The 20010-nt window shown below is 44.7% G+C and overlaps 1 protein-coding gene across 1 annotated transcript in view; it reads right to left on the minus strand.

Annotated features, from left to right (window-relative positions):
* LOC107373001 (sodium-dependent phosphate transport protein 2B-like) overlaps window positions 1-20010 on the minus strand; it is a 77660-nt gene that overhangs the window by 15037 nt on the left and 42613 nt on the right. The window contains exons 2-7 of the mRNA XM_070554011.1: window positions 14681-14728; window positions 14458-14589; window positions 14243-14371; window positions 13985-14128; window positions 13727-13838; window positions 13336-13531 (exon numbers count right to left, since the gene is read on the minus strand). Coding sequence (XP_070410112.1) covers window positions 13336-13531; window positions 13727-13838; window positions 13985-14128; window positions 14243-14371; window positions 14458-14589; window positions 14681-14726 — 759 coding nt within the window. The 5' untranslated portion in view covers window positions 14727-14728. The remainder of the gene's footprint in view (window positions 1-13335; window positions 13532-13726; window positions 13839-13984; window positions 14129-14242; window positions 14372-14457; window positions 14590-14680; window positions 14729-20010) is intronic.

Raw genomic sequence — 20010 nt, forward strand, 5'->3', positions numbered from 1 at the left:
TTCTGCGTTTTTCGTTCAAGGGAGTTCAATATCAGTTCAATCACCTCTCTTTCGGCTACTCGCTAGCCCTGCGCACCTTCTCCAAATGTCTGGAGACCGCGCTGCAGCCACTGCGCACGGAGGGAATGAGGGTCTTATTTTACCTAGACGATCTTCTCCTGTGCGCTCGGTCCAAGGACGAGGCGTCACAGCAAACCAGGAGGTTGACAGAGCATCTGTCAACCCTAGGGTTTTCTATAAACTGGGAGAAGAGCTCCATCCTCCCATCCCAGTCGAATGTGTATCTCGGGGTGCAGTTGGACGCCTCCCTAATAGAGCACGTTTGTCGCCTGCAAGAGCGGCAGATCTCTCCACGGTGATCTCCCGTGTACAACCCCGCAAGATCGTGAGAGCCCTGTTAGTCATGAAACTCCTGGGCATGATGTCCGCAGCCCATTCGGTGGTGCCGCTAGGTTTGCTGCGCACGAGGCGCTTGCAACGCTGGTTCATCCGCCTCCGGGTACACCCGATACGTCAGAAGAGACGTATGTTGAGGATTCCCCCTTCAGTGGGCGGGGACCTCGCTCACTGGGGGAACCCCTGCATCCTCTCATGCGGGGTTCCCATCGGACGTCCTGCGTCACACGTATCTGTGTTTACGGATGCGTCACTGTCGGAGTGGGGGGGCACGTGCTTGTCCCATACGGTGGCAGATCGCTGGCCCTCCCACACGCATGAGCACATAAATGTGTTGGAGCTTATGACAGTGAGGAATGTGATCAGACACTTCGCTGCCCTTCTCGAGGGCCGTCATGTTGAAGTTCACACAGACAACCAGGTGGCGGCAGCCTACATAAATCGCCAAGGGGGAGTTCGATCCCTCCCACTGTTGCGTGTCGCCACAGATTTACTGTGTTGGACACATGTCCACCTGCTGTCCATCAGAGCCATCTACATTCCGGGGGTCCTGAATGTAGCGGCAGACATCCTGTCGAGAGGGGGACCCCGCGACTCCGACTGGCGTCTACATCCTGCACTGATATCACAGATCTGGATCAGGTTCGGGGGACCGTCTGTGGATCTGTTCGCGGCTCGCGAAAACGCCCAGTGTCGCCTGTGGTTTTCCCTGAGTCCCCAGGACCAACCCCCGCTCGGGGCGGACACCTTCTCACACCAGCCCTGGCCTCGAACGCTCCTTTATGCGTTTCCACCAGTCCCTCTGATTCCCCGTCTCCTGGACCGAAATCGGTCGGAACAGCTCTCTGTGATTCTGGTGGCTCCCAGACGCTTGTCCGCGTCATAGTTTCCGGACCTGCAAGCGCTAGTGTCCGGCTCCCCGTGGAGGCTCCCGTGGAGGGCGGACGCCCTTCTCCAGGCAGATGGGATAATCAAACATCCTCCGGAAATAGGCCAACGGCTGTGGGTTTGGCCGCTGAGCGGTCACGCTTAGAGGCTTCTGGGCTGCCGCATGATGTGGTCGCCACGATTCAGAGTGCGCGGGCGCCCTCTACCATTGCGTCTTACGCTGCTAAATGGGCAGCTTTCCAGAAATGGTGCACAGAACGGAATGTTCAAGTGCTCTCCTGCCAGCTGGCGGATGTCCTATCGTTTCTGCAGATACTGATGGACAGGGACCTCGCATTCAGCACTGTTAAGACATATGCTGCAGCTATCTCATCCTGTCATCAGGGTTTTGGAGATACATCTGTTTTCAATCATCCCCTCACAAAACGTTTTCTAAAAGGTGTCAGGAGGAACAGACCTGTGTCCCGCCCGCTTTTTCCCCAATGGGATCTAACGGTGGTTCTGCGTGGCTTATCTGAAGCTCCATTTGAACCCTTGGACCAGGTCTCACTCAAGTTCCTGTCACTTAAAACTGCATTGCTGCTGGCGCTAGCATCAGTTAAGAGAGTGAGTGACCTAACCGCCCTCTCAGTGGCTCCCGCATGCCTCAGGATCCGGGAGGATGGCGGGTCTGCTGTTTAGTGCCCCAACCCAGCCTTTGTGCCCAAAAGCATTAATGCTTCCTTCAAATCCAGGTCAATTTCATTGGCTGGACTTTTTCCTCCTCCCCATAATTCTGAGGAAGAGGCGGATTCTCACCTTCTCTGCCCGGTGCACGCGCTTGCACGATATGTGTCACACACTTCAGGGATTCGTCACTCACAAAACCTGTTTGTGCACTACAGGGAGTCTTCCCTTGGTCAGGCGCTGTCGGCCCAGCGTCTTTCACACTGGCTGTGTGACGCCATTTCCCTCGCTTACACATCATCAGGGCAGGATCCCCCTGAGGCACTCAGGGCTCACTCAGCCCGAGGGATTTCCTCTTCGATGGCGCTCCTCAGTGGTGTGTCAATGGAAGACATTTGTCAGGCTGCTTCATGGGCTTCACCCTGTTCCTTTACTCGTTAGTATTTACGAGATGTGTCTTCAGGTTCCATCACTCGTTCAGTGCTTGGACCCCAGCAGGCTAAATGAATGCTTATGGCACCTCATTGGCCTTGCTGAGATGGATTTCATCCTCTTGTGGATGATGTTTTTTAGTGGGGGCCCCTCTTTTATCGTGGCTGCCTCAGTCCTTAAGCCTGGTCTGAGGCTGAACGTCCCCCACTAGAGGAGATTTGATTGGGTGTGTCCATTGGTTGTGTTAACCAGTGGGGCGTAAACCCATCCAGCTGCGCTTTATTCCAATAGCAGCTAGCTTAAGGGCTAAGACTAGACGAAATAGAACGTTGGTTACGTATTGTAACCCCAGGTTCTATGAGTCATGTCGCAGCCCTTAAGCCACTGGCCCCACTGGTTATGATGGGAATAAGAGCCATTGGAGGTGAGCAGTGGGGTCACTGCGGTTATATACCACGAGGGGGCCCACTATTGGTGGGCGTACATTTAAGCTTTTCATGATTGGCTGATGCGGAGATCATCCTTCCAATAGCAGCTAGCTTAAGGGCTGCGACTAGACTCATAGGATCTGGGGTTACAATACGTAACCAACAATTTTGAGTCTCTCTGTTTGAGTATTCTGTTTTGGATATTATTTGTGCAATTGTTGGACAAAATGACTTGCTGTGGCATTAATTGCATCAATAGGGCATCCAAGGAGTCTCCATTTTTTTCGGTAAGTTAAATTATATGTATGTATTTTATGTCACTGCCGCCTTTAAACTAGCTGAGTTTATCCAAGTAGCTAGCTATCATTTTAACATGTAGCATGTACTGTTTAACCATGAAATTTAGATGTAAAATACGGTAAAATAATTAATAGGGCAAATGTCGATGGGTAATAGGGTAAAACCCAGTGCCTTTAACATAAAAATGGGTTGAAATATGACGGAGCTCTTGGAGGGACACTTCTGTGTTCCATTCTTCCACCCGGTTCTCCCCGGCGGTCAGCCCAGTGTATGTCTGACCGATTCGGCGCCTACTGGCTGCTGCGCGGGCTGACCGCTCGTGGAGCTCTCGCACGGGGCTGACCGCTCGTAGAGCTCTCGGACGGGGCTGACCACTTGTGGAGCTCTTGGACTCGTAGAGAGACCTGACCGCAGAAATACTGCAGCTCAATTCCCTACCTAAATGCAAAGTTTGAGAGACGTGGTTCACTTAGGTCTGCACTTCCTTCGGGCTAATTTGTCAAGTTCACAAAATGTGGAACGGGATGGTTAGAATCAGCAGCGAATCGGAACATATCTCGAAGCCCTGGCCGACGAAACGGTCCACATGACTATTACTGTCAGGCTCGGAGAAAATTCGGGTTGTTTTTGTGTCAGTCGGTAATTCTTCTAACAGTGACTCTAACGCAGCACTAGTTGACACACAGCATTACAGAGTGAAATCCAGCTTTACACCAAAGCGTGACCCGGTTCTGTAAGGAATTCTGTTCAGGAGGTCGCATTTCAGGCTCTCTTCACATCATATGTGACTGACTTTTACGTTATAATAACGATCACACACTAGGAATGTTATAAAGCACCTATATAGGACAGTGTCTTTTGTATATTATCTGACTTTATAAACTCCAACAACAACGTGCTTCTATTTTATTCAGGCTAAATCTACCCAAGACACTGGCTGTCAGACTGATTTAGTAGTCTTCAAGAATGCACTTGTCCAGGCTGAGTGATGTTTAGGTTAGTTTTGATAAGGTCTGTGCATCTCTCATTTCATGATGTAACTTTTCATATTTTAGTTCCTGGGTGCCTTCAATGTGCAGGGACTGTCCAAGCAGACATTCTATCGACATCAGGCAAAGCTGTTAATTCCAACAGTGAGCTGGCAGTGGAGTCTAGAGCAAGCTGATATCATCCAGGAGGCTACTGAATCTGGACCTGTGACTCTTGGTGGTGACATGCGAGCTGATTCACAGGGTGAATACGTTTAAATTTATTTATTTTATTCCTTTGCTATCAAATGTAAATTAAGTAATAACTTGCATTTCTGAAGGACACTCAGCCAAATATGGCAGCTACACCATGATGGATCTCAAAAGAAACAAAGTTATTGATATCCAACTCGTACAGGTACAACATTACCCGATGATTCCAATACATTTCATGGTTAATTATTCACAGATCAATGGAGAATTATGTTTATTTTCAAAGCAATGAAGTTGGAAATAGTGTGCGAATGGAGAAGGAGGGATTTGTGCGAAGTCTGAGCACACTTTTGGAGAGGGGGGTCGATGTGCAGCAAGTTGTGACAGACCGCCACACATGGGTGCAGAAGTATTTGCGTGAGGAAAAAAAGAAAATCAGTCACTACTTTGACCCCTGACACATGGGAAAAGGTAGGGCAGGGGCCGGACTGGACCGCCTTGTCCCTTGGGGCCCTGCGCACACTCGATTGAACGCTTTTTTCCCTTGGCGTCATCATCAGGGTTTTGTAATAAATGTTCCTTTTTTATTTGCTTTGGCTGTCTCACTGCTTGCTTTGTTTTGTTAGAACCTATTTTAATCCTTTTAATATTAGTGGCACCTTCCATTCCACCTGGATCGTGTCACAGATACATAACCCAAACCAATATTACAATAACAAACTCTTACACAAAACACTCCTCTTGATAGAGCAAATCTGTTCAGCACATTCTGACAAACAGACCAACCTTTCTTCTGTCATGTTGCTGTACAGGACATTTTTAGAGTTTTTCTTTTTAAAGATAAATAGTATTACATTTAAAGAGCAATACTTTCACATTATCATTTTCCCACACTTTCTGTATACCTGTATTTTATTGTTTTTCAATAAAGAATGACAAATTAAGTTTATGTTTTTTTTAGCACACAAAAATCTATCTGTAAAAAATATCTACAAAGCTAACATTTACATAACAAGTATGATTGGGTTTTGAAATACAGCACTCTGTTTATTTTAGTAAGATTTTTAAACCAAGTAACGTTAGTAAAGAACACATTTCTATTGGCTAAGAAACTGTTGGGACTTAAAACAGGCCAGTTGTAGAAACAACTTGGCATAAATGATTCTTCCTTCCTTTTTTAGTCTGGCCAGTGCTGCTACTCCGGAGCGACTTGTATAACAAAATATGTAGGCTACACCGCGCTGCTGCGGGCTGGCTCCAGCCCAGGAATGAGCTCTCCTCGCCCGCCAGGAGGGTTTGAATCACCGCTATCCTCTACTGGAGACCGTGGTGCACTGCTGTGCCCACGTTGTTTATTCTGTTATTGTTACCAGTGCTTGTCTTGCAATGTGAAACGCTTGGTCTCAGATTTTGTAAGAAAAATAATAAAATGTCCCCCCAAAATACGACTTAAATATGTTTTTTTCTTCTTCTTTATACATTTAATGGCTGGTGCGACTCAGGAGCGACTTATAGTCCGGAAAATACAGTACTGAAAACTTGCTCAAAGCAAAATATATTTTCATTACGGAAATAAATTATAAACTTACCGATTTAATACTTTTTTAATCAAGGTACTTTTCATGAAAAAGCACCGCAAACCTCCACCTAAACTTCGTGTGAGCTTCAGGTCGATGGGTGTTCCACAGTTAGCTCCGGTTAAGTTGAAGCTAGGTAGCTACATCTGTTAGCTTAGCTCCCACCTCTGCGTTAGCTTTGGGTTAGCCAGGGTTAACTTCAGGTTAGCTTGTAGCTAGTTCGACCGGGTGTGGTCAGTTGATCCCAGCCTTACAGCCCCACCCTCAGCTCCTCCTCTCTTCCCTTTTATGGAATTGTCTGGGCTTGACGGAACCTTTGACACGGTCAAAATGGCGGAGGTGGCCACCTCCCATTTTAACAGAAAAACTTGTTATTGGAGCCTATGGAAACCCATTGTCCATATATTAATGTTGATGGTAATATCTCAGAAACCGTTGCAGCACAAACATCAATTTTACCTGCACAAATCAGCACAAATGAAGCACTAAAGAAGTAGACTATTGTGGTCCATTTTGGAGCAGTTCGGAGTAGGCCGGGGGGGGGGGGGGGGGGGGGGGGACGGTGACCTCTGAATGACCTATTAAATAAAATTTAATATCTCAGAAACCATAGAAGCACAAACGTCAGTTTCACCTGCACAAATCAGCACAAACAAAGCACTGAAAAAGTAGACTAATATGGTCCATTTTGGAGCACTTTGGGAATTTGATGATGTCATCATGCTAAATTGAAATGTGTAATATCTCAGAAACCGTTGCAGCACAAATGTCAGTTTCACCTGCACAAATCAGCACAAACAAAGCACTAAAAAAGTAGACTATTGTGGTCCATTTTGGAGCAGTTTGGAGCAGTTGGGGGGGGGGGGGGGGGACGGTGACCTCTGAATGACCTATTAAATAAAGTTTAATATCTCAGAAACCGTTGCAGCACAAACGTCAATTTTACCTGCACAAATCAGCACAAACAAAGCACTAAAAAGTAGACTAACGCCGGGGACACACCGGCCGCGGAAGCGCCAAGAAGCGAATGGCTCACGAAATTCGGCCGCTGCTCGCCCCTCCTCAGTTCAGATCAGATGCGCCCCAGTCGAGGCGCGCATCGGCTCAGCTGTAGTTTTTCTTTTAACCACTTGGTGTCCTCCATTTCCTCTCTGCCCTTTCTCAGCTCTTTTCCTCTACGTTTGACTTTTTGTACGTGTGTGTGTGAACCTATGGTATGAACCAGTTGTTTCTGCCAGTTTAATCTCTTGGAACCCGCTCCAATTCTGCAGCTGTATCCTAGCAGTTTCTTCCGAAATGGGTACGTAAACAACCATGTTTTTATTCTTCACGAAAGCTTGTCGTTTGTACAATAAAAATTCTCTTCCTGTTTCCCAGTGCCATTAATCCGGGGGAGAGTCGTTGCCCTGTATCTCTTGTTGCGCATGTATCGCCAAAGAAGAAATAGAAGACTGTGGGTCCACCCAATAAACAAAAAAAGAAAAACACATGGAGTATTTCATCATCTTGTGGCGGAATTGTCTCTGGACAGTAGCTGCGTTTACATGTGCCAAATTTCCTCAGTCCGATTGAAATCTTGGTTGATCGGAATTTCCGAACATCTGTTCACATGGACACGAACTGAAATGATCAGATCATGCCGTGCGTACATATCAGTGGTGGGCAGTCAGGGCCAAAGCCTTCTCTGCTGGCCTAAACGTACTCAAAAATGTAAATGTATTTTTTTTTCCTTTGGTAAATATTTTTAAATTAAAAAAATGTTCACTGGTCTATTTTCTTTATATCCTATTATACCCACTTGGCAGCGCTGCTTCCAGTGTTAAAATACCAAGGCTGGGTGTTATCCAATCAGATTTAAGCTAGCTTGTGTTTTCAGGCAGATTAAGTCTGCTCTAGGCCTTCAGAATCAATCGAGAAGCCCACTGTCCGCTGTAAGTGAACAGAGACGAGCCAGTTGCGATAGCCAATCAGCTCACGAATCAGCGTGGCTCAGGCCAGCTAGCTGGCCTCACGCAAAAGTTGACATGAACGCATCCTGTGATTGGATAAGCAGTAATTAGAACTTTTCTAGCGGCATGAAGCAAAATATCAAAACTAAACACAGAGATTTGTACCTATAGGCAGCTATCGGTGTATTTTTGAACACATGATGCTGAAAGAGGAGAAGAGACAGACTTGGTTGCAGATTTACTTGCCACACCATTTTCCAGACGGACCTTTCAAGAAAAAATGGATCTTGTGAGAACAGGTCGTCCGACTCCAACGCTAGCTGGCTTGTCCCAGCAGGAGAAAGGATTTGTTCGTCACCGGCAAGCAACTATGAACGGTACCCATGGCTAACAGCTTCAGAGAACCGCTGCAGGTTATTCTGCTGGGAATGCCTGTTGCTCGCATCAGATGGATTTGGTAGCATTAAAGCGCGTTAAAACGTACGCCAGAAACACGACCGGGCAGACACGGCTTTCAGCCTCCATGTCCGTCGAAAAGGATCCACTCATGGACCTGAAGCGCACAGATGAACTGTACAGAGCCACTGAGGTTTTCCTGAGTAAAGAAAGAAGGATGGATTTTATTTTCTAATGAGCAGGAGAGGAGGAGATCCATGCTAGACATTTATGTTGGTGAGTAGAAAGTATTTTTTAATGTTTTGTCATTTCATTTTGTTAATAATAAATGGTAACGAAATAAAATGGCTAAATGAAATATTTCTATGTGTTCTGTTTCTATGCAATTTATATTGTGTATAACGTGGTGTGTGCAGCTGCGCCAACATGTTCAATTGTTTCGCGGTGCAATTTTCTCCAAAACAAATGCAAAATAATGTGTTTGCTTTACTTGTTTATTTTATTGTCTCATCTCTTAAACCCATCTTTCATTTTTGAGATTTGACAGTATCCGTGGTCTTAGCTTCCTACTCTCAATTGGGAATGCGAGTTTGATTTTAAAGGCTCCGGAAATGACGTCTTGCCCAGCCACTGGTGTATGTGTGTGTGTGTGTGTGTGTGTGTGTGTGTGTGTGTGTGTGTGTGTGTGTGAGAGAGAGAGGTTTCTCGAGCTGTGATGTCCTATTGATGGTATTTTAAGGTGTGTTAATTTAGATTGGACTGAATAGGAAATCACTGAAGGCCCAGGGGTGGAATGCACTGCCCGCCACTGGTACATATGCACCAAGCATTTAATCCGATTAAATAGGTTGAGCATGCGCAGAGTTGCCTTTCCCGAAAGAAAAATTGTAAGCAAACGCCATGAAACGAAATGAAAAATATAAAAACAGAAATAACTATTCTTCCTGCTTTGCCGATCCATTTATTCAATTTAATATTTTCATTTAGCTCATAGAAGTTACGTTTTCTTCAGTGAATAACTGCAGATATATGCTTTGCTGCATTTTATTGTTGAAGTGACAGCTGTGCTGTTGCGCTGCGGCACAGAGCGGGGTGAGGGGTCAGACTCATGTTTTATTACTGAGCTCTGTTGTGGCTTACTTTTAATAACATGTGACAATCCACTGAAACTGTTGAGAAAAATATTTTCAAACAAAATAACAGAAGATGTTCAGAAAGTTTAGAAGCGTGTGTTCATCATTAACAAACCGCATCTCAGGTCATCTGCGTTTACGTGCTTTTATCACGGACTTTACTGTCGTCCAGAGTATTTAACCGAGGACGTTTTCCTACCCAACATCAGCCTCCAATCAGGTCTGTAAAACCCACATTATCCCGGGTTCTTTACAAGCGCGTCTCCATCACCTGCTGCAGAAGCTGCTGCGTTCAAAGCTGACAGAAACGGGGATCCGTGCGCTGCAACCCCCGCAATAAACCTGCGTATTTCCAGTACAGATGTGAACATGTTTGTCGAGTGATATGTGCAATAATCAGATTTTTATTTTACTTCCACAAAATGCAAGTTCTGAATTAAATATTACTGAAACGGGGACGGCTTGTCATCAAATTTAAAAGCCGCCGCTCGTTAATTACGCCGTCATTTTTGAAGTCAGGCAGTCCAAATGACAGCGGAGAGGCCTGCTCGCTGTTGCACACATGCGCAGTGAGCATTATTTTACCCCAACAATCCGAATGGCTGTGTACATGCACGTCAATCGGAATGAAGAACGGAATAAACCACCTCTCGCAATCGGATTGAATTTTCAATCCGATTGGGCCGAATCGAATAAGAATATCCAGATTGACCTGTTTACATGCAGAATTTTCGATCTGATTGGGCATTCAATCCGATTAAATATGCGCATGTAAACGTGGCTAGTGATCTCCACATGAAATACTTCAGGATGTCTGCAGAACAAATGGATCACATTCTGTCCTTGATAGGACCGGATCTCACAAAACAAAACACTAATTTCAGGGAATCAATCGAGGCAAAACAACGACTTGCTGTAACACTGAGGTAAAGTAAAAAATACATAATCACTGTCAGTCTATAATCTAACCCTTTCTGGCTATTTCTTTTTGTCCTGTGATGATCATTTTGCTATCTTAATTAAAATTTTTTTATAGCTACATACTGTCACAAATCAAATCTTTCATTTTCATAATGGATACGTGTATTTATGAGAAAGTCTCCAAGAAATTATTCAAATGTTCAAGTAAATACAGAAATGTGTAATTCTTATTATTGTGACAATTTTTAATTTGTACTTTTAATAGTTTTATATAAAATATATAACTTTGTTTTGAAATAAAAACTAACAATCAAGTCAGGTGACCGTTCAGAAATATAGTTACAGATGTTGAAAGTTAATATTTGTAACTTAAATATGATGTCATTTATTTTCACAGATTCCTTGCAACAGGCGAAACATTTTCCAGCCTGGCATTCCAGTACAGGCTAGGGAAAAGCACCGTAGCCAACTCAGTGCACATGACCTGCCGGGCAATCGAGAAGCGGATGAAACGCAGCCAGTTTACGCTATTCTCAGAGGAAATGTGGAGAGATGTAGCCTCTGCATTCTGGAAAGAATGGAACTTTCCGAACTGCATCGGAGCCATTGATGGAAAACACATAACCATAGCAGCACCCCCACATAGTGGAAGTGTGTTTGTTCTTCAACTACAAAAAAACATTTTCGATCATTTTGCTTGCACTGGTAGATGCCCACTACCGCTTCATCTACGTCCAGGTGGGGGACTAAGGACGGGCAAGTGATGGGGGCGTCTACAGTGGATCGCAGTTGGGGATTGGCATGGAAAACAAAACACTCCATGTTCCAGCCGACTGTACTCTGCCTGGAGCAGAACAACTGCCACTCCCATACACCATGGTTGGAGATGCAGCCTTCCCTTTGAAGACTTACTTGATGAGGCCATTCCCAGGAACACGACTTCCACCATGGCAAAAGGTCTTCAACTACAGACTATCTAGGGCCAGAATGGTGGTGGAATGTGCATTTGGCATTCTTGCTGCAAGGTGGAGAGTGCTCTACACACGGATTACGATGACACCAGAGAATGCAGATGCCGTAATACTGGCAGCGTGCATCCTGCATAACCACCTGCTCAACCCAGCAGACAACCAGAGATTTTTGGATGAAGCACAAGAGCAGGGGGAACACCTCCAGGATGCTAGGAACATGGGTGGCAACAGAGGCTGCAGGGATGCTTACAACATCCGTGAGAAATTTGCAACATTTTTCCTTTCTCCTGAGGGCAGTGTGTCCTGGCAGGATAGGAGGCCGTGAGAGAAATAAATACAGCTACAGAGACATTGTGTAATCTGGCCTTTCCTTTTTTTCTCTTAATGTTGGCTTGCATTTCATGTGTTTTCCACAAATAAAAGTGAGTGAAAAAATGTAATCGTAGAATTTATTCAACATTAACATTTTTTTATTGATTTCACTAGAGAGATTTAATTACTCCTCTAAACGAATTATGACAGAATATTTATTGATGACTGCTAAAAAAATTTTTTTGGAAGGACTAGCTCAAACAGTAGGTTATGTTGCCTCAAGGGCAAAATGCCGATTATCACTTGTAAGTCGCTTTGGACAAAAGCGTCTGCTAAATACATAAACATAAACATAAACATGTTATGATCTAATTGGTTAGAAATAAGGTATAAAGTATGGACTGATTTGAAAAAACAAAATTAATAAAAAAAAATCAAGAAGGTCACTTTAAAGGATGTTTTTTTTAAATATGAGGGTTTAAATAAATAATTTATTAGGGATATTTATATTTGGAAAAAGCTATCATAGTACATTTTTTATCTGACAATACTACAATCTTTTGATTTCACAACATGTGTAGCACAGGGTAATTTTTTTGTATTTTATTTTCATTTAAGCAAGGGATTTCGTGTTATTTTTTATTTTTTGAAGATAAATAAGTAAATTAAAGGGCAGCGTTACGTACTTAACTTGATTTAATGCGGTAAAATAGTGCATTTTTAGGTATGTTATGTTATAGGTAGATGCACTATAAATTCAAGAGTAAATGATTTGTCTTAGAACTTGTGGAACACCTATATATTTTAAAAAAGGGAAATACTTACTTGTAGATTCTACAGCTGTTGCTACAGCCTCCCAACAATTGTCCTTTCTGCTGTTGTCTTTGTAGAAAGGGTGTCGGGGGTCGTACAGCTCCTTGTGTTTCTCAACTTCCATAATTAATTTTAAGTCATCCATCTTAACTGCTTGCCTCAGACTTTCTGCCTCTCTGTCCTGTTTGCTCCGGAAAAAAGACACCCAAAACCACACCCCCTTCACGTGGTCACACACGCACACAAGCTCAATGTGTGTGTATGTGTGTGCGTGTTCGTGTGGTTCTTCTGCAGTGTCTGATTACGAACACATTTGACTATTGCAGAATTTTATTTTGAAATGCTTTATTTTGTTAAATTTACTGGCCTGCCTCTTATGTCTAGGTTTGACTTCCTGCCAGAATTGACGCGATTCACCTGCGGCTCGCGAAAAAAATAGAGCAGACGCCGAAACGATCGCTGCACGGCGCGAGGCGATTCGTGGCGCTTCGGTGGCCCATGTGGTCTATATAATAGCTTAACAAGGGCGCCGAATGAAGGTGGTCCCATTTTCGCTGTGCTTCCATGGCCGGTGTGTCCCCGGCGTAATATGGTCCATTTTGGAGCACTTTGGGAATTTGATGATGTCATCATGCTAAATTAAAATGCGTAATATCTCAGATACCGTTGCAGCACAAACATCAGTTTCACCTGCACAAATCAGCACAAAGGAAGCACTAAAAAGTAGACTATTGTGGTCCATTTTGGAGTAGTCCGGGGGGGGGGACGGTGACCTCTGAATGACCTATTGAAAAAAGTTTAATATCTCAAAAACCATAGCAGCACAAACGTCAATTTTACCTGCACAAATCAGCACAAACGAAGCACTAACCGAGCAGTCTATTTGCCTCCACTTTTGAAGCTGACGGGGGGTCAGCTTCACAGAGCTCATCGATTTTTCATCTTAATTCTGTTATTTTGTCCAAACACTACCTGGATGATAGATTCAGTGAGGGGGTCTGTGATGACATTCAGCAGGTCAGGGGCGTTTTCTCCAGTCTGGATATTAAAGGACTCGATCAGGAGGAGGGTAAGTTTGTATAGAACACCTGTAGCTGCTTCCAAGGGAAGAAGGATAAGAACGGACAGCCAGTTGAAGAAATCGTCAACTGTGGCACCAGCAAAAGCCCTGGAAGTGCAGGAAAGTGCAGGTAAATATAGAATAGAATAGAATAAAACTTTATTGTCCACCATGGTGGAAATTTCCTTTTGCTCTCAAAAATACAAACAAAATTCATTCATGCATACATACATTCATGTGACACTATGTATATATTGGATTTGGTAGAATTTTTTACTTTTAGCAGCAGCTGCTTTGGTCTACCTGCGGAATTCGTTTCGATCTCCTGCCTGCATTGTGGCCACAATAGTGTTGGTGACAGAGGTCCCAATGTTGGCCCCCATGATGATTGGCACTGCAGACTTTACATCCAGCACTGAAGAGGAAAAACAGCTTTAAACCCATGGCCTCTGATGACATTTGTAATTCCAGCTGCCCTAAAGTGCAGACTTGTTGTACTGCTGGTTGCTCATGCAGCAAGGGTCTGAATGAACAAGTTGGTTGAATCGTGTATCTACTTACATCCAGAGGAAACCATGCTGACCACAATAGAAGAGGAGGTGCTGGAGCTCTGCACCAGTGCTGTGACTAACACTCCAATTACCAGCCCAGCCACTGGGTTGGATAACACAGCGTTGTCCTGGAAGATATCACCAGCAGCTTTTCCTGCATTTACAGAGGCTCACATCACTCTATACAATCCACAAAAGCACTAAAGTGAAGTGAACATGCAGTGATGGTGGGTCATGAAGACCCACAGTAATAAACATAACTAGTTACCTCCAATTAGCAAAAAAGCAGAGCCCAGAATATCCAGCGAGCAAATAAACAAGTAGAGAAATCCCAGCAGCAGAACCAGCTTCACAAGACCAGTCAGCACTCTTATTATCTTTCCTTTGGTGTCCAGCTCTGTATGAGGACAGAAATGACTGAGTCACAGTTGGGCTAAAAGCACATGCAGCATGCAGGATAGGAAGAATGCATCGCTGCCTCACCTGACCACTTGATCCCTGTGTCTTTGAGTTCAGGGAGATCCCAGGGATCTTCCTCAGGAGGCTCCTCATTCACCAAGTCCAAGGGGGAATAAGCTGGTGGGACATATTCCTCCTTACCCAAAGCCTTGTTATCTAAGGTTGGACAGAAAGGGCAAAGTTACATGAAACAATAATGCCGCAACAACAGCTGCACGATCTTTAAAGTAGTTTTAAAAGAACATACCTATAGTAGAGGAGGAACCAGTCCCTTCTTGTGGTCTTGGAGCCATGACTGAGTAATAAAGAATAAAATGTTCAAGCAGGAGATTAAAAAACAGTGATTAACTAGAACAAAGTGTAAAATGACCTAATTGAATTTACCAATAACAGGCTTTTGAGTAATGTCTCAGGTGAACTTGAATGTTCCTCTAATGAAATACAGCATGAACGGTTTATAGAATACAACAAGCTAAATTTGGAGGCAGTGGGATTGATTACTGATGTTTTCCTTTTTAATAGCAGCTTCATTTTGCATGGTTCAGACTGGCCCTTCACCCTGACTAGATTGTGGATAACAAACACCTTCAGTCTTACAGACGTTTTTTATTCCAAAAGTTAATTTTATTTCCAGTTTGTTTCATTGCTGCTGTTTCATCTCATTAGAAGACAGGGTTACAGGTACAAAGCTGAAGTTGTTTTTTTTTTCAAATATCTTAAAAACTCAGAAACATTTTTTCCCACATTTTATTTTCATTTATTCATATTAAAATCAATGTACTACACTAAATTACTAAAACCAAAATGAAAAGGGGACAAAAAGAAGAAACTTCAATTTAGAACAAAATAGAAATTACCACAGTCATTTTTACATACATTCATTATAATAACAGAAAGTTGAAGTTGGTTCCCTTTCTGGTTTTCGATTCTGAAATTTGCTAAAGGGCAAGTCCAACTAAATCCTAAAATCACCAATCATCTTTATCTACTAAAATTGGAAAATTACAACACTTTTCAAACCTTGACTAGAATAATGTACCCAAGTTTGTTTATGTTCATGTATTTAGCAGACGCTTTTGTTCAAAGCGACTTACAAGTGATAATCGGCATGTTGCCCTTGAGGCTAACAACAACAATAACAACAACAACAACTTGACATCAGTCATGGAGAGTAGGGAACAAGGAGTGGACAGTAGAGAGGGGGGACGGGTGCAGACAAGGTGCTAGTTAAGAAGATGCTCTCTGAAGAGCAGGGTCTTCAGGAGTCTCTTGAAAATTGAAAAGGAAGCCCCTGTTCTGGTAGTGCTTGGAAGGTCATTCCACATTTGTGGAACGATGCATGAGAAGAGTCTGGATTGTCCCGAGCGTGGTGTAGGCACTGCTAGATGATTGTGAAAGTTTACTAAAAAGCTATTTCAACACACTTTTCCATCTGGACCACATTGGAACTGCTCCAGCTAAAAAGACTGGGCTTTTCAAACTTGCGATAGGATCAGAATCACAGTTTGTTAGTTGACATTTTTATTTGATTTGAGTAAGTTGTAGAAACAAATCCCAATTTCAGCACACTTTTTGCATCAAGACTCCATTTGAACCCGTGAAGAGCTTCTAAACGTCAGAAAATCAATGCCAACAGACCTACTTCCAGTTTTTTTAGTGGGTGTGGCGGATTTGGTCCACTTTTTAATTAAGAAAGTGAGACGCCATAGGAGAGGGAAACGTGTGGGAGTGCTCGTGCATCTACGAAGACGCGGCTCACGTACGCCCTTACCTGGGATCTTCCTCTCCAATGTCCGCTCACTTAGCAACAAGACGGATGAACTGGCGTTGCTGATGAGACGAAACACAGACTTTTCTTCCTCTTCTGTCTTGTGCTTCACGGAGACGTGGCTCAACGAGCAGATCCCGGATTGCGCGCTCCATTTGGAGGGATTCCAGCTCCTCCGCGCAGACAGACAACGGGTCTTATCCGGAGGAAAGACAAAAGGTGGAGGTGTCTGCTTCTACATCAACAATGCCTGGTGTTCGGATGGGACTGTGATCTCCCAGTACTGCTCTCCTGCTCTGGAATTTCTCTTCATAAACTGTAAGCCATTCTACTTCCCACGTGAGTTTGCTTCATTCATTCTGGCTGCTGTTTACATCCCGCCTGGCGCGGACGTGCACAAGACTCAACGTGCGCTCGCGGAGCAGATCCTAAGTGTGGAACAGACCTTTCCGGACTCTCTAGTTATTATCCTCGGGGACTTTAACAAGGGAAATCTGAGCCAGGAATTGCCTAAGTACAAACAGTTTGTTAAATGCCCGACAAGAGAGCAGTACCGGTTGGACCACTGCTACACCACAGTCAGCGGAGCTTATAGAGTCGTGCAGCGATCTGCTCTCGGCTTCTCTGACCACGCCATGATTCACCTCATTCCCTCATATAGGCAGATGCTGAAGCTCTCCAAACCTGCAGTGAGAACTTCAAAGAAGTGGACCTGCGAGGCTGTGGAGGAGCTTCGCGTGTGTCTGGACACAACAGACTGGAACATGTTTGGATCTGCCACAGACAACTTGGATGAATATACAGACACTGTGACGTCATACATACAATTCTGTGAGGACAGCATTATTCCAACAAAAACCAGGGTCACTTTAAACAACGATAAGCCCTGGTTCACACCCAAACTGAGACAGCTGAGGAGAGAGAAAGAAGCAGCCCACAGAGCCAAGGACAGAGAAAGCTACAAGGGCGCTAAGTACCAGTTCTCAAAAGAGTTGAAAAAGGCGAGATCCTGGTACAATATGCGTCTAAAGGAGCTGTTCTCTGACAATGATACAGCCTCTGTCTGGAGAGGGCTAAGGCAAATCACTAACTACAAGCCTAGAGCCCAACATGCTGCTGACGACCTACAACTGGCTGAACAACTCAACTCCTTTTATGCAAGGTTTGAAATGCAACACCCATCCCCCACACCCCCTACTGCACAGGCTTCTTCAGCCACTCTGGTGTCACATGCCTCCCCCACCACCTTCACCACTGTGAATAGTACAGTCCCCGCTGACCACCCCTCCCCCTCCACTGCCTTGTCAGTGACAGAAGAGGATGTGCTTAGGGTTTTGCTTAAGCAAAACCCACGGAAATCCCCGGGCCCGGACGGTGTCTCCCCCGCTACCCTGAGACACTGCGCAGAGGTATTGTGTCCAATCTTCACGGACATCTTTAACATCTCCTTGGAGTCCTGCCATGTTCCAGCCTGCTTTAAGCTGTCCACCATTGTTCTTAAGAAACCCCGTATCACTGGACTGAATGATTACAGGCCTGTGGCGCTGACGTCTGTAGTCATGAAGTCTTTTGAGCGCCTGGTCCTCCCTCATCTCAAGTCCTTAACCTCCCCCCTCCTGGACCCTCTGCAGTTCGCATACAGAGCCAATAGGTCTGTAGACGACACCATCAACCTGGCCCTCCACTTCATCCTGCGGCACCTGGACTCCCCGGGAACCTACGCTAGGATCCTGTTTGTGGACTTCAGCTCTGCGTTCAACACCATCCTCCCTGCTCTGCTCCAGGACAAGCTCTCCATGCTCAACGTACCCAACTCCACCTGCAGGTGGATCACTGACTTCCTGACGGACCGAAGGCAGTGCGTGCGGCTGGGGAAGAATGTTTCCACCACTAAGACCATTAGCACAGGATCCCCACAGGGCTGTGTACTCTCTCCTCTGCTCTTCTCCCTGTACACAAACTGCTGCACCTCGAGCCATGACTCCGTTAAAATGATAAAGTTTGTGGACGACACCACCCTCATCGGGCTCATCTCTGACGGTGATGAGTCCGCCTACAGGAGGGAGGTGGGACGGCTGGTGTACTGGTGCAGCAGCAACAACCTGGAGCTCAATGCTCAGAAGACAGTGGAGATGATTGTGGACTTCAGGAAAGTCACAGCCCCATCTCTCCCCCTCGTCCTGACGGACACCCCCGTCACCACTGTGGACTCCTTCCGCTTCCTCGGAACCACCATCACACATGACCTTAGGTGGGAGCCATCCATCAGCTCCCTGATCAAAAAGGCCCAGCAGAGGATGTACTTTCTGCGGCAGTTGAAAAAGGCCAAGCTGCCGGCCCAGATGATGGTGCAGTTTTACACGGCCATCATTGAGTCCATCCTCACCTCCTCCATCGCTGTGTGGTACGCTGGAGCCACGGTGAGGGACAAACATAGACTGCAGCGCATTGTGCGCTCTGCTGAGAAGGTGATTGGCTGCAGCCTTCCATCTCTCCAGGACCTGTACGTCTCCAGAACTCGGGGGCGTGCAGGTCGGATAGCAGCTGACCCTTCGCACCCGGGTGACAGACTTTTTGAGCCGCTCCCCTCAGGCAGGAGGTTACGTCCATCCGGACCAGAACCTCCCGCCATAAGAACAGCTTCTTTCCATCTGCCGTTAGACTTGTGAATAGCTTATAAACACACAACCATGCTGGTCTTCTGTACTCGACACAACGTCACGTTATCGGCCATATTACCATTACCTGCCATTGTTTATCGCTGAAAGTTTTATTCTAGTTTTTTTTATTATATTTTATTCTATTTTTAATCTTATTATTCATGTTATATGTAGCACATTAGTACCGAAGCAAGTTCCTAGTTTGTGAATTGTTTGTTCACTGACAATGGCAATAAACCTATTCTGATTCTGATTAGTTTAGTCTAGTGGCTAGAGGCTAGAGTCATTAGCCAAAATGTGGTAAAAAAAAATTTAAATAAAAAACAACAACAAGTAAAACAAAAAGATGACATGGCTTCTTAGGGGTACAAGAAAAAAACTTCAGGGTCACTCCTGTTTACTGGCTTCAGTTCTCTAAACACCTCTAGAGCTTTACACCTGCTGGTGTCAAATTACAAATGTTGGCGCTGAAGCTGGAGATCTGTGCAAACTCTGCAATCCACGGGCTCACAGATTGTAAACCGTGGCTGCGTCCCTCTTTGGCCATTTTGAAAGAAGAAAAATCGGAAACCCCCAGCCTGCTGAGAATGAAATCGGTTTCATTGTAACCTTCCTTCCAACTTGTGATTATTGCCTTGCAAAATTCTTACTTGTTACTCCTTTAAAATACTGCTTTGTGATGATGACATGTTAAATCTTTTGATCCCGCATGAATGATTATTCTTTTAACTGAGGTTGGGATGAAACATAGATCAGGAATTTTATCCAGAATATAGCAGGGGTGGTGGATGATGGAAAACATCACATGATGATCTGGAGGGTTAAATGTTTCATTTTGAAAATGTAGTCATTTGTATACATGTAATAAAAAAACACACACCTACATACAATTTGTTTTTTAAACTTACTACGGTAAGTGAAATACAATATAATTCATACTTAATTTCAAGCTCAAATTTGATTAAAGGGGTTGTCAACCCTGCCTCAGAGTCCTTCTCCACCCACATATCAATTTTGAAAATTGCAACATTAGTAGGCGTTGCCTGGCGGACCGAGACGGCAGAGCTACAGCAGTGACAAAGAAGGATGGGTAACGAGATGAAGGGTGTGTCCGAATCCACGGGTAGCATGCTTATGAGTACGGGTCCT

Source organism: Nothobranchius furzeri, chromosome 8, assembly GCF_043380555.1.
Source record: "Nothobranchius furzeri strain GRZ-AD chromosome 8, NfurGRZ-RIMD1, whole genome shotgun sequence".
NCBI lineage: Eukaryota > Metazoa > Chordata > Actinopteri > Cyprinodontiformes > Nothobranchiidae > Nothobranchius > Nothobranchius furzeri.